Below are 15,801 nucleotides of genomic sequence, written 5' to 3' on the forward strand. Positions count from 1 at the left end.
GGAATAAATTAATTGGTTCAAATTGAGTCACTAAAGTGTTGACAGAAAAGATTTCTAATATGATTTTCCCTAATGCTATTCTTTTTATGATAACATACATTCTAATGAAATACCTTATAATGTGCCCAACGTATTATATTAATATAGAGGGAAATCTTTTAATAAGTTGTAGGAGTATACTTTTTATACAAACTTCTTCTAGATAACTTGATTTATAATAATATGTTTGTTTTCAAATATCTCGTATTTTGAAGGTGTTTCATCTATCAATTCAATATCTTGGTATTCCAAAATTAATATCATTAATTCATCTACCATAAGCATACTAGTTTCCTTGATTACATCATGCAATAGAATTTTCTGTTTTAATTTCAAAAATAATTTCAGAGTTGATCAGCTTTTAACCTTTTATTGTGTTACAATTACTTATGATATGATCTTAGACATACCTCTCTACTTTTTAGATGTCTGAAATGAATTGTTAGTTTTTTTCCAAATTAAATAAGATATTACATCTCACACCACATGTGAAAAAAACTATGTAAATATTCACTTTGTTTACTGTCTTGTTTATTTCTCTTTGCTCATTAAATGTTTACTACTGAAAGCAACCCAGCTAATATTGGAATAATATTCTGCTTCCATACATGCTTACTAAATGTAATATTCATCAAGATGTTAATAATTATATCATAAAACATACTATTCCCCCCACTCTTCTTTAATTTTATATAAAATTAACAACTACTTTTTCCTTTTTCTGTTGTTTCAGTCAAAGGATCAAGAAAGTTAAGTCTGCCAACAGATCTTAAGGCTGATCTTGGTACGGTAGGCAAAAGCCAACAATTTTCAGTTTTCTTACATTCATTTGGCTGAACATTTTTTCCAACCAATCCATGAATAACACAAGTTTCCTAGATGGCAGTATTTAACAGCTTTCCAAAATATCTTTATTAAAATCACCATACAGTTCTGTTGGCAGCATTCAACATTTTGTTTGTTGATAATCATTTTACAAAATTTTGTTTTATAAATCATTAGACCCAAGATATATTTTCTTATCATGGAGATGTTTTAAAACATTTACTTGGGGGCTGGGGATTTAGCTCAGCAGCACAGAGCCTGCCTGGCAAGCTCAAGGTTGTGAGTTCGATTCCCAGTACCGGAGAAAAACCAAAAAAAAATAAAAAATAAAACATTCACTTGTCACACATTTAAACTTTTGTGACTATACTCACATAAGTGAACATAGTTTTCTGGAGTTATTCTCACAGTTGTATTTCACTATTTTCATGTGCATTTTAAGCACAGATGGCTTATGGAAATTTGGATATATATGAAAGATAAAATAGTCATATCCTTATCACTTTAATAAAGGAGTTTTTGTACTTAAAAGAATTCACAACAGGATTTTAATTTTTGTTTCTAAGAATATTATCAGTGTTTCACCTTTTACTAGTTTATTTTATTGTTAATAGACAAAAACATAGAAGGTATACATCTCAATGGGATAACCAACATTTGATACCTGTATGCACTGAATAATGTCTAAATCAGGCTAAACATACAGTATTTATCTCCTCAAATATTTATCATTTCTTTGTAGTGAAAATTTCTATATCATTTCTTTTATTTCCTTGAAATATATAGTACATAATTGTTATCTACAATGTGCAATAGTACCTCAGAGCTTCTTGCTTCTATCAAATGGTAACTTAGTACCCATTGATCGACATTTCTTCATCCCTACCTACCCCAATATTTCATTTTAGAAACTCATTTCTGACAAATATGCAGAAAAAGGTCATAAAGCCTTTTAAAGAAGATTGAAGTCTATATATGTAAACTCTTCCTATATAAAACCTTGCCATAAAATATACCCTAGATTGCTTGCAATACATTTTAAAAAGATTGTTTTCTAGTAGTCTGTCATCCATTAGTGAAAAAGGAAGAAATTTAGGAAGTTATTGCACTGGGCCCAAGGAGAGTCCACATTAGAATAACAAGGAAAGCAGAATTCATGTGGGAGATTTAGTAACATGTTACAACATATTAGATATATGCATAATCAAATGCTGTAAATGAAATTAAGTCCCTCCTAAGCTCTCAGAGAAAATCTATAGTATGGTCTCCAGCCAATAAAAAGATGCAAGGAAAGGCCATTGTAAAATGTACAGTAGTGATTATTTAATTCACTTCACTGTAGAATTAAACTTTAACAATGGTGATAAATATGACTGCAAATGTATGGAATGTATGCTTAAGAATATTGACAATATAAAAATAATAGTATTTGAAAGTAAGATGTGAGAAGTAAAGAGATTATGATAGCCAACAAAAAAGTTAATAGTTCTCTAATGAAATTCAGTGGCTAATTGGTGGTGAATTGAGAGCAAAGGGAAGTAGAAGAGGGATTATATTAATCTTTCATAACCCTGATGATCCTGAAAACTATTTGTGAAACTACTTTTGTGAAGTGGCGTAGTGTCCCCTGTATAAGTAGTGCAGTATGCATCACTCTGTTTGTTTCTCACTTATGAAAATTACTGGTGGGTATCAAGCTAATTAAAAAGTGAATTCATTCCATGGTCCTCAGTTTGGATCAGTATCCCAACAATGTGTTGCTACCAGTATGATTTTTTACTTCAAAGGCGGGGTATTTGTGCATACATTAAAGACAAGCTAACTAGCACCCAGAGGGAAGCAAGATGGCTTTGTGTTATTTGAGATCAGTTTAGTGGCCCTGGAGACTGAGTTCCAGTTTCAGTCTCTTCCCCAAGGGACTTCTGTGGTCTGGGTTAGCTATAAATACATCATGACCATTGCTGATGCCTCAAATAGTGTACAAGTTTGAACTTTAAAAATAGTCATTGTCTTTTTTGATTGTATCAGTTGTTTTCTACAATACTACATCTATTGGCCATGACTGTTGCCCAGTGCTCTTTAAGTGCTATAATAGTAGATATTGACCCTAATCCCCAAAGTAGACATTCCAAAACAGAGAATCAAGTACAGCATCCTAGCTATGGGATATTTTTATGACATAGACAAAGGGGTCATGGACAGCAAATACAGCCTTGAAAAGCCATACCTGAATAACATTACTCAAGTCCCTTGTTTTTTTTGTTTTTTTGTTTTTTTTTTTTTCTTCTTGTCCTTTTGAGAGAGGGTCTCGCTATGCAGTTCAGGCTGGCCTTGAGCTCACTTTGTAGCCAAGGCTGGTCTCATACTCATAACGATCCTCCTGCCTCAGCCTCCTGAGTGCTGGGATTACAGGCATGTGCCACCGGCCTGGCCCTCAAGTTCCTATTTAGAAGGTGGCCAAGCAAGATTACCAAATTTTCATTATGAGAATCGATGGAGTATGACAATTTGGGAATTCAAGAGTCTTAAATTCAGTGCCTTCAAATAGTATAAAGCTGATTGAACTTTTGTGATCTACTATGACAAATTACAACTGACTACAGCTCTGTTACTTGCATGATGGTAAGGGAAGCCAATCACAAGGAAATATTGAAAATACATCCTATGTAAATATTATTTCTGTATTTTTTGTTTGAATGCTTTTGGTGAAAATGCTAGATTTTAAAAGCAGCTGTCATTTTTTTTCATTGTGTTTTGTTTTTGTTTTTTGCTTTTTTTTTTTGAGACAGGGTCTCACTATGTAGGTCAGGCTGCTTTGAACTCACTATGTATCATAGACTGGCCTCAAACTCATGGCAATCCTCCTGCCTCAGCCTCCCTAATGCTGAGATTACAGGCATTTGCCACCATTCCCACCCCAGAAGTCTGTTTTAAAACACTGACTTATTTATTTTTGTTGTTTTATTTTATTCTTGCCCAAAGCTTCACTATAAGCATTTATTAATGGAAATTGTTACACTAAATTGTAGAGGAATATTAAATTATCTCCTAGAAAATTAAGTTAAAATTTGTATTTTTATATGATAGAACTAAGATAAAATGTCTCTGTCATGTTAATAAGCATAAGTAAAATAATTCATTTTTATAAGGACTTTCCATATTTATTACAAAATAAAACTAAACGAGAAACATCTAAAGAAAAAAGTAATTCAGAGATCAGTAGGAAGATATATTAGACAAATACTAGGAAAAATAAAATAGGAGTTGTGATATTAATATCAGTTCAATTCAAAGCCAGGCATGGTGGTGCACACCTGTAATCTCAACACTCAGAAGGCTGAGGCAGAAGGATCACTGTGACTTTAAGGATAGCCTGGGAACAAAGTGAATCCAACACTAGCCTGAACTGCATAGTGAAACTCCATCTCAAAAAGACAAAATTAAAAAAAAATTTCAAGGCTAACTACATTAAGAAAGGTGCTTATATTTATAGTGATGAAATATATAATCCACAATGAAATTATTTCACAAATTTTAGTGCACTACATAAAAAGTTGGATTAGAAATTCTAATAGGATTTACAGGTAAAATTAGCAATTGCCCATTCAAAACTACCAGAAATATATGAAAATAATAAATTAACAAAAATGCACTAATAGTAATGAGAGATCTTTATATAATGTATTAACAAGAAACTAGAAAGACCAAGAGAAAAAAAGAAACAGAAGATGGTAAAATTTTAACTTTATGCCTTGCAAGTATTATTTTCAACTCCTTATTGAAATTTTACAAAAATTAAACATATATTAAAACTCCAAAGATAACTTCAGCTCTAAAACTTAGATTATTATATCCAGAATCTCTAATTACAAATCAATGATATAAGAAATTAATAATAAAAATACCACAACTTTTTTATCCATTCCTCAGTTGATAGGCATTTGGATTGTTTCCAAGATTTAGTTTTTACAAATTGGGCTGCTATAAACATGGATGCACATATATCGCTGTGGTATGATGTTTCCACTTATTCTGGGGAAATACCCAGAAGAAGAATAGCTGGGTTGAATCCTAGTTTTTTGAGGAATCTCCACGCTGATTTCCACAGTGGTTGTAGCAGTATACACTTCCACCAACAATGGAGAAGTGTTCCTGTTTCCCCACAACCCCACCAGCATTTGTTATTGGTTGATTTCTTGATGACAGCCATTCTTTCTGGGATAAGATGGAATTTTAGTGTTGTTTTAATTTGCATTTCTCAAATGACCAATGATGTTGAACATTATTTCATATATTTATTTTCCATTTGTATTTCTTCATCTGAGAAGTGTGTATTCATCTCAGATGCCCATTTTTGGATCGAGTTTTTTAATTTGAGGGGCCTGGCTTTTGGGGGGTATTTATTACTGGGGTATTTAATGGGATATTACCCAGCTGTAAAGAAAGATAAACTCAAGGCTTTTATAGGTAAGTGGATGCAACTAGGGACTATACCTATAAGTGAAATAAATCAGATTCGCATGTGGAAACATCATATTGTCACTCTAGTGTAAGAAACCAAAAGAGTAAATAAAACCCAAGAGGTACAATAGATATTGTGAAAGGGAAAGAAACTGCTTAAAATGAAAGAACTGGGATGGAGGAAAGGAGAAAAGAAGAAAGGGGGAAATATATATATATGTGTATATGTACATACAATATAGGTAAGATAATTGTATTACTAATTTCTGTTGGTTTATTGAATGAAAGTAACAGTTAATGCTTAATTGTTTGATCAGTTTTGCATTCCTATATCTGGTAATCTGAGCAACTACGCTGAAGATAAAACTATGCAATATAACAGGAAAACCAGCTTAATAAGCTTTTCCAGGAGAATCAACAACACACCATCTTCCTCTCCAGTTCTCCTTTTATGCTGTTGGTGATGATCCTCAGATGGGCCTTTGACACCCAGAACTACCCTGATTGAGTTCAGCTGAGTGTTACAAGTTGACCATTAGTTAATTCATCAAAGTAGCTGAAATGAAAAATTTATTAGAGGAGTTCTCCAGATTCAAGCAATCAGAAGAAAAAATCAGCCAACTCAAAGATACAGTTGAAATGAAAAATGAATGGAGTCTAAGGCAGCTATGAGATACCATCAAGAATAGCAGCACAAGTTGTAGGAGGACCAAAGGGAGAGGAATGAGAGAGAAAAGTAAAGAATACTTAAGTAAATTTTTTAAAACTTCTAAAATTGAAGCAAAGAAACTCAAAGAACTCTTAAGTATGATAAACTCAATGAGAGCCACACCGGCACATTATACCAGCAGTTTTTTTTGTTGTTGTTGTTATTGTTTTTGTTGTTGTTGTTTTGGTACTGGGAATTGAACTCAGGACCTTACTTTTGCCAGGCAGGCGCTGTGCCACCGAGCTATCTTTTCAGCCCCAAGTTATTATTATTTGGCTGTATTGGGAATGGAACAAGGCTCCTGTACCTGCCTATAGAAGCCCCAAGCTGCATCCCCAGGCCTTTTTTTTTTTTTTCCTTGTCTTTTTAAGATAGGGTTCTCGCTGTGCAGCTCAGGCTGGACTTGAGCTCACTTTGTAGCCCAGGCTGGTCTGGAACTCACAGTGATCCTCCTGCCTCAGCCTCCCGAGTGCTGGGATTACAGGCATGCACCAACACGCCTGGCTACACCGGCACATTATTATCAGACTTCCCAAATATAAAAACAGAATTCTAAAAGCATCAAAAGACTCATCATGTGCAAGGGATCCTCTTCAATAGTGATAGTGAACCTTTTAGGGACTGAGTGCCCAAAGTGCAGCCAGAAAAGTACTTACCACAAAGTACCAACGTTGCACTTAAACTTGAATACTGACAGTTTAGTTTAGTGAAAACAACTGTTGCTTAATGCTCAGCTGCTAGAATGACTTGGTTCATGTGCCGACAGAGGGTTCTGTGTGCCTGCTGCAACATACATACCATATATTCACCACTACTGCTCTACAACATTAATAGCAAACTAAAAAATGTTATGAGGCATGTACAATATGGTGACTATAGTTAATAATAATGTATTACATACTTGAAAATTGCTATAAAAGTGGATTTTAAGTTTTCTCAACTCAGAAAAAGTAACAGTGACAACTCGCAAAAATGGAGAAAATATTTGTGAAGCATATATCTCATAATGGGTTAATATTCAAAATATATAAGGAAAACACATGGCTCAATAACAATAATAATACCACTAAAGTTGATAAAGGACCTAAATAGACATTGTTCCCCAAAAAAGTATGAAAAGACTACAGGTATATGCAAAGGTACTTAACATCACTAATGGTGAAAGAAACACAGATTAAAACTACAATGTAGTATCACCCTATACCTATAAAAATGGCATTTATCCAAAAGGCAGAGATTAAAGACATGGCAAAGATATGGTGTAATAAATACTGTACTGTGGTATACAAATTAATAGTGTGAATACAGAAAATAGTATGGACGATCCTCAAAAACTTAAAAATAGTACTATCTTATGCACCAATAATCCCACTTTTAGATATTTATTCAGAGAAACTGAAGTCAAGAACTTGAGGTGATGCTCTTATCAGAACTTTATTCGTAAGATCCCCAATATGGAATCACAGAAGTGGCTACTACCAACAAATAGATAAAGAAAAATGTAAGTATGTGAAGTAACAGATCTATTAACTTAATCTAACCATTCCACAATGTCCAACAAATATCAAACATCATATTGTGCACCATCAACATGAGGTATTTTTATTCATTAATTTCAGAAAATAAATAATCATTTAAAATGAATAAATTACTCAGTGGCACAGTGCCTGCCTGGCAAGCGCAAGGTTCTGAGTTCAATTCCTGGTACCAAAAATAAATAAATAAAACAAAATCAGTACAGTGGAATGAAAGATCAAATCCACTATAAAATTCTTGTCCCAAATTCTTTGAATGGGTAGAAATTTAAATGAAAGACTTTAGTTTCCTCTTTATGGTAGCATACAAATTCTGACACATGTTCTGCTACATAACATCTAAAACTGTTCACTAAAGTATTTTAAATCCTTTAAACAAAAACAAAGTGAAGTAAAACATTAATAGCCAATTCTTCAATAGATAATATGGAGTCCAAAAGGCAATATGATGATATAAATTTTGCTGAAATATAAAAAAGGAAAGAAATGGCAGGTTTTTTTATTAGTAATTACTTTAAGTGTAAGTAAGATAACCTCACCAAATAAGAAAGGGACTGGCAGAATGGAATAAAACGTGTTATTGAACTATATGTTGTCTACAGGAGACTTATTATAGATCCAAAAATACAAATAAGTCCAAAGTGAAAGAATGGAAAAAGAGGATATGGAACATTCTCAAAGACAAAATTTCTGCTAGAAGAAAAAACAATCTCAAATTTTGCAAGATCAAAAACAGGTAATCTGAGCATAGCTGTAACTAGTAAAAATATAGAGTCTGTACTCAAAAACTTCCCAACAAAGAAAAATCCAGGATGAGGTAGCTTCACTGAATTTTACCAAACATTTAAAAAACAAAACACCAATTCTCATCAAGATCATCCAAGTTAGAAGAGTAGAGAAAATTTTCTCACTTATTCTCTGATAGCAGCATTATCCTAATTTCAGGGCCACAAAATACCTGAAAAAAATAAAATTGTAGATCATCCTATTTTAACATAGACATAAAAATTCTCAGGAAAATACTAGCAAAATGAATAACAATAGATTTTAAAAGGATTATATACCATGACCAAGTGGATTTATCTCAGAAATACAAGGGTAGTTCAATATAAAAAGAAATCAACACTATAACTCCTACAATAGTAGAATTAATGAAAAAACACATGATCATCTCAGTTAAAACAACGACTTTGACAAAGTGACACTTTCATGATATAAAATCTCAGAAAACTAGAAATAGAAAAAAATTTCCTCAACCTGAAAAATGGACATTTATGAAAACTCCACATGCTATTCAGTTTTGGGAGACTAAAACTTTCTTCCTTAAGATTTAGAATAAGACACATTCACCTGTTTTACAATTTCTATTCAATGTTGCACTGAAAGTTCTAACCACAGCAAATAGGGAAGAAGAAAAATAAAAATCATCCAAGTTAGAAAAGAAGTAAAATTATCTCTATTCATTGATTACATAATTTCTACTATATATAGAAATCCTAAAGAATATGCAAAATAATGATTAGAAGTAACAAAGTTAGCAAGGTTTCAAGGACATAGAATTACACAAACATCAGTTGCATCTCCATAATTGAACAATGAAAATTTTGAAAAATTTTAAAATAATTACATTTATACACATCAAAAAGAATGTAGAATCGAACAATAAATTTAACCAAAGAAGTGTGGGACACATATACCCAAAACTACTAAATAAAAAAAGAAATTGTTAAAAGTCATCATTTGTTCATGGATTGGATGGCTTAATATTCTTAAAATAACAATACATTCTAAGTAACCTCCAGATTCAACACAATCACTCTCAAAACACCAATAGGAGAGATGAAGGATGAATTAAGGGATGTTATGTAAATATACCACCTTCCCATGATAAATGTAATCAATATGTACTGCAAACATGTACTAATAGATATTTTTAAGACACCAATGGATCTTCAGATTCATGTGAATTTGCAAGGTGCGCTGAATAGCCAAATCAGTACAAAAAATAAGAAGTCAGAGGATCACATTTCTGACTTTTTTCAAAAGTTGTTACATAGAATAATCAAAACAGTATGGTATTGTCATAAAGATAGAGATATAAGCCAGTGGGATACATTGAGAATCAGGAAAAAACTGTGCATTATAACCAACTAATTGACTTTCAGTTGCTTCTAAAGTAATCCGGGGGAGGGAGGGATAGTTTCTCCAACAAATAGAACTGAAATAGCTAAAAATATACAAGCAAAAGAATACAGATGGATCAGTATACCTCATTCCATACAGAAATGGGTCAGTGGCTAACATTTAAAGTTAATTTTATTAAATGCCTAGAAGAAAATACAGGGGAAATTTTTATGACCTTAAACTTGGCAATGGATTCTTACATATAGTAGTAAAAGCAGAAACAAAAGAAAATAGTAAATTGGGCTTCATCAAAATTATATAGTTGTAACTGTGGCACAAAATATGAATGTACAAAATGCCACTGAACTGTAAATTTTAAAATGATTAATTTTATGGGAATTTTCCCTCAACTTAAAAAAAAATTTAAATGGATGAAGTATGAATAATGTGTTAATGTTTACTTCTTGGTTTTGAAAAGGATACCAAGGTGATATTAGCATTAGAGGAAACTAGGAGAGGAGTATCTGAGAAATTTAAATATCTTTGTAACTTCCCTGAAAATCTAAAATCATTTCATATTTAAAATACATTTTAGAAGAGTCTTATGTTATCCAGGCTGGTCCTGAACGCATGGGCTCAAGCAGCCCTCCCATTTCAGCCTCCTGAGTGGAGACTACAGGTGTATGCTTGGCCTAACATTGATTTTTTAAATGGACAAAATAATTGCACTGACTCTTCACCACGAGGACATGTGGATAGTAAATAAGCACATGAAGAGAGAGAGATTTAATATCATTAGCTTCTAGAAGAATGCAGAGTAAAATAACAATGGACTACCCCTTAGAATAGGTGAAATAAATAATACTAGCAATACCAGGTAAGGATAGGACAGATCAAATGGAGCTCTTACAATTCTACTGGTGGGAACAACAAATGGTACAACTGCTCTAGAACACAGATTACCACTTTTCAATGAGTATTTTATGTAAAAATCCCAATCCCAGGTATTTATTCTAAACAACAAAAGCTGATATTTACTTTTTAAAAACCTATAAATGGCATTTGTAGCATCATTAATTCTAAAAGCCAAAAGTAAGGAGTAACCCAGATGTCCTAAAGTAGGTAAATAATTAAAGTTGTTTAACACTTCATAAACACTAAATAATGAAAAAGAACAAACTATCAAAATTTACAGCTTGTATAGGTCCTTAAAGAATTGTGAAAAACGAGCTGATTTTAAAAGGCTAAATAATCCTTTAATCCATTTTATAGGAATCTTAAAAGTAAAATCATAGAGATTAAAGAGCCTATTAATATTTCTCCAAAGTTATGAATGAATGATGGAAGGAGTAGTGTTGCTGTAAAGAAATAGCACAGGAGACTTTCTGATGATGGAATAATTCTGAGTCTTAATTGTAGTGGTAATTATCCAAATCTACTTATGTGATAAATTTACATAGAATTGCACATGTATCCAAAAAACACACAAGTACATCCAAAACTCAGGAAGTCTGAGTAAGCAATGTGAAATATACCAATGCTATTTTCTTGCTTTTGATACTGAATTACAGTTAGGCAAGATATCACCATTGGAAGAAATGAGTTTACCTCCTTGCACCTCTTTGAGAGCAGTTTTAACTTCAGAACAAAATTGAGTGGAAAGTACAGAGTTAACACGTATCTATAGCCTACTCTTATTACAATATATGAACCTACATTAACGCATAGCTACCACTTAAAGCAATGATGGAAAATCTTGTACAGACCAAGTGTTCAACCCAAAACCTACTTATTTATTACAAAGTGCCAACACTGCAATTAAATACCCATGTTGAAGTTTTAGTTTAGGAAAAAAAAAACTCATACAATAACATCTTTATCTTAAACATAAAATACAGTAACAAAGATTTTAGTAATACACCTTTTTATTGAAAGGTAAAAGCTTGAATTTGGCATGCCTTTGCACAATTAATATGATCTTTGCTGTTGTATGCATACTGATAATTTGTCAAACCTTGACTGGGGTAACTTGACTTGTTTTGCCAACAGAGAGGACAGAACACGTGACATAGTTTTGTCACCAGTGACTTAGAGCCTATAATTTACATCAATACTCACACTTGGTGTAATGTGTTCTATGGGTTTTGACAAGTATAATGATACATATGACATGTAATCATGATTACAGTATAATTCAGAATAGTTTCACTGCTGTACAAACATTTGACATTCATATATTCATCTTTTTACTATCTTCATTGTTTTGATCTTTCCAATTTAGAACGCTATTAAGCTGAAATCATATAGTACATAACCTTTTGAAATTGACTTTTTTCACTTACTAATATGTACTTCAGTTTCTTCAGTGTCTTTTTTAGTTTAATGACTCAATCTCTCTCTCCCTTTCTCTGCTCCTCCCTAAATCTTCTCTTTCTCTTTCTCTCCTCCTCCCTCTCTCCTCCTTTCCTTCCTTCCTCTTTTAACATTTAGGTCATTGCATTTTCTATTAAAAAGTTTGTCATTCATACTTTGCTAAAGGTATATGTACATAAAGGCTGTACATATTTAATGCATGCAACTCAGTGAGTTTAGGGATAAGTATACACCCATGAAATCATCACCACCAAGCCATAGGTGTATTCATGACCTCCCAAAGTTTTCTCTCACCTCTATTATCAATTATAGTAGTAGTAGTCATAGTCGTATTAGTAGTGTGTGTTAAGAACAATTAACATAAACTCTTTCCTCTTGTGTATTTTAAGTGTTCCATATGATATTATTAGCAATATAATAAACTGTGCTATGTAGGTCTCCAGAACTTAATCCTTCATAACTGAAAATGTGTGTCCTTTGAACTTCATCTGCTTTCTTTCCTCTCCTGGTAACCATCATTTCACTCCGTGCTTCTATGAATTTAGTTGTTTTGGATTCCATATATAAGTAAGATCAACTAGTGTGTCATTTATTCCACTTACTATAATGTCCTCCAGGCCTATTCATGTTGTAAATGGCAGGGTTTTTCTTTTTGAAAAGAATGCCACATTTTCTTCATTCATCATTCATCCATTTATAGACATTAGCTTGTTTCAATATTTTGAAATTTTGAGTAATGTTGCAGTAAACAACAATGCAGCTATGTCTTTGACATTCTGATTTCACTTTCATTGGATAAATACTCAAAAGTGGGATTGATGGATTATATGGTACCTATGTTTAGTTTTCTGAGGAATTTCAATATCAATTTATATGCTCATCCGCAATGTACCAGGGTTCTTTCATTTCTACATCATTGCCAACCTATAGTATCTTTTAAAATTTTTGAGGTGGAAATATAGTGTGGATTTGGTTTGCATTTCCCTGATGATTAGTGATGTTGTGCATCTTTTCACTAAAACCTTAGCCATTTATGTCTTCTTTCAAGAAATAGCTATCCAGATATTACCCATCTTTAAATTGGATTATTTGTATTTGTTTTGCTTTATTGAGTCCTATGTGTTCCTTACATGTATTTAATACTAACACTTTATCAGATATGGTTTGCAAATATTTTCCCATCCTATAGGCTACCTTTTCATTTTTTATGATTACCTTTTCTGTAGAGAAACTTTTGATTTAATTCAACCCCATCTGTTGATTTTTGCTTTTCTTAGCTGTGCCTTTGCTGTCATATCGAAAATATTATTGCTGAAGTCATTGTCAAGGAGTTTTCTTTTCTTCTAGGAATTTTATGGTTTCATGTGTTAAACTTAAATCTTTAATCCATTTCAAATTGATGTTTATGAGTGGTATAAGATAAGGATCCAATTTTATTCTTTTGCATAAGGACATTCACTTTTCCTGGCATCATTTATTGTATTCTTAGAGTCTGGTCAGAGAATGGTAGGCAATATAAGTATGGGTTTATTTCTGGGCTCACTAGTTCTATTCTATTCATCTGTGTACCTGTTTGTACACAATAGCATATTTTTATCACTATTGTTCTATTAAGCAACTTTATTGAACTAAATTTGCATACCATATGATTTACAAACATAAAATGTAGGATTGAATAGATTTTAGCACATTGACAGTTTGTACAACTATAACTACAATCAAATTTAGGTCATTTTTGTTATCCTAAATTAAAACACTCTGTCTACCAGCTATTATCTTCAAATCCTTCCCTCCTAAATTCAGGCAACCACTGAGCAACTGTCTATCTCCATAGAATTTTCTATCCTGGAAATTTATTTTTTTTTCCAAAATAAGCCATGCTCATAACACCAATAAAGACCTTAAGATATCCCAAAATGTGTAAATTCTGCAAAGGGAACTCTCACACCATACTGAAGTGATACCAGAGACTGACAACAGAAACAAACTTAGAATATAACATTTTTTTCTCTTTTCTCTCTCTCCTCTTTCCTCTTAAATTCTTCATATATGAGGAACTGTATTCAAGCTTGTGTGTTTGATTTATTTCACTTAATATTATGCACCCACTTTCCTACATCCATTTTCCTACAGAGATGCATCCATTTTCCCTCCACATGCCTCAAGTATATCTTTCTTAATAGCCAAGTAGTACTCCATTGTGTATAGGTACCACATTTTCTTTATCCATTCATCCATTGATGGACACATAAACTGATCCCAAGATTTACCTATTATGAATTGTGCTGCTATAAACATAGGTACATATATATCACTGTGGTATGTTTTTATCTCTTTGGGAAAGATATCCAAAAGGGGAATATTTGGGTCAAATAGAATTTCCATTGTTAGTATTGCTATTGTTCTATAATATAATCTGAAATAAAGAAATATGAAACCTCCAGCCTTTTTACTTTCCAGCCTTTTTTTTTTTTTTTTTTTTACTAAGATTGCTTTATCCATTTCAGGCCTTCTAGGGTTCCATATGAATTTGAGAATTGTTTTCTCTATTTCTATAAAAAAAATTTATTTTGAATTTTAATAGAGATTACATTTAACCTGTTGCTTAACAGATTTAATGTTTATTCTATGTATTTGTATGCTTTCGTGTTGGGTGCATGTATATTTGAGCATTATATCCACTTGATGAATTGACCCATTTACCATCATATAATGGTCTTTTTGTCTCTTGTTGAGGTTTTTTTTTTTTTTTGGTTTTGTTTCTTGAGACAGAGTCTTGTTATGTATTATGTGGTTCAGGCTGACCATGAACTCATGGCCATCCTCCTGCCTGAGCCTCCCAAGTGCTGAGGTTACAGATGTATGCCGCTACACCCAGCAGAAGACTTTTTAAGTCTATTTCTCTGAAGTAAACATTATAATTACCCCTGCTCTATTTTGTTTACCATTTGCTCGTAATACCTCTCCTGGCTAGGCATATCCTTAAAGTGAATCTCTTGAAGGTAGCATATAGGTGTATATTTTTTAATCCATTCAGCTGTCTTGTGTCTTATAATTGGAGAATTTAGTTCATTCATATTTAAGGTAATTATTAATGAGTAATAATTTGTTGTTGCCATTCTGCTCATAGCATTCTGTTTTGTAGTTTCCTTGTTCCTGTCTTCAGCTCTTGCTGATTCTCTTTGTGATTTGATCATTATTATGATGATATGCTTTAATATCTGTTTCTTTATTATTAGTGTTTCTGCTATATGCTTTGTTTTTTATGATTACCATTTTATGAAAAAATATCTTCTATCTCTGCTTCAAGCTGATAAAAAAAAATTAACTTTTGTATTAATCAGCATTCCACTCACTGGGACAAAATACCTGACACACAAATTAAAAGACGAGAGGTTTATTTTGGCTCAGTTTCAATAAGGTCAGTCCATGATCATCCGGCTCCAGGACAGAAGTGGCATGATAAAAGGGCCTGGTGGAAAAGGCCTGCTCACAATACTTCAGGAATCAAAGAGAAAAGAGGAACTGGAGTTGGAGATATACCCTTCAAAGGCATGTCTGTGACTTACGTCTTCCAACCAGGTACCACCTGTTAACAGTACACTGAGCTATGAACTCACCAGTGGACTAAACCACCCATGAGTATAGTACTCTGTGATTCAATCACCTTCCAAAAGCCTCACCTCTGAATACAAGAGTTTTCAGAGACAGTTTAGCTCTAAACTATAACAACTT

At 32.6% G+C, this 15,801-nt stretch overlaps 1 protein-coding gene across 9 annotated transcripts in view; it reads left to right on the plus strand.

The window, feature by feature from the left end:
• Stxbp5l (syntaxin binding protein 5-like) overlaps positions 1-15,801 on the plus strand; it is a 369,984-nt gene that overhangs the window by 301,568 nt on the left and 52,615 nt on the right. For 2 of the 9 annotated variants that reach the window (XM_005386480.2, XM_013515230.1), the window contains one exon: positions 773-823. The exons of the other annotated variants lie outside the window; for them this stretch is intronic. In XM_005386480.2, coding sequence (XP_005386537.1) covers positions 773-823 — 51 coding nt within the window. The remainder of the gene's footprint in view (positions 1-772; positions 824-15,801) is intronic. 9 annotated transcript variants of the gene reach the window in all.

Source organism: Chinchilla lanigera, unplaced genomic scaffold, assembly GCF_000276665.1.
Source record: "Chinchilla lanigera isolate Chin_1 unplaced genomic scaffold, ChiLan1.0 scaffold00026, whole genome shotgun sequence".
NCBI classification, from domain to species: domain Eukaryota; kingdom Metazoa; phylum Chordata; class Mammalia; order Rodentia; family Chinchillidae; genus Chinchilla; species Chinchilla lanigera.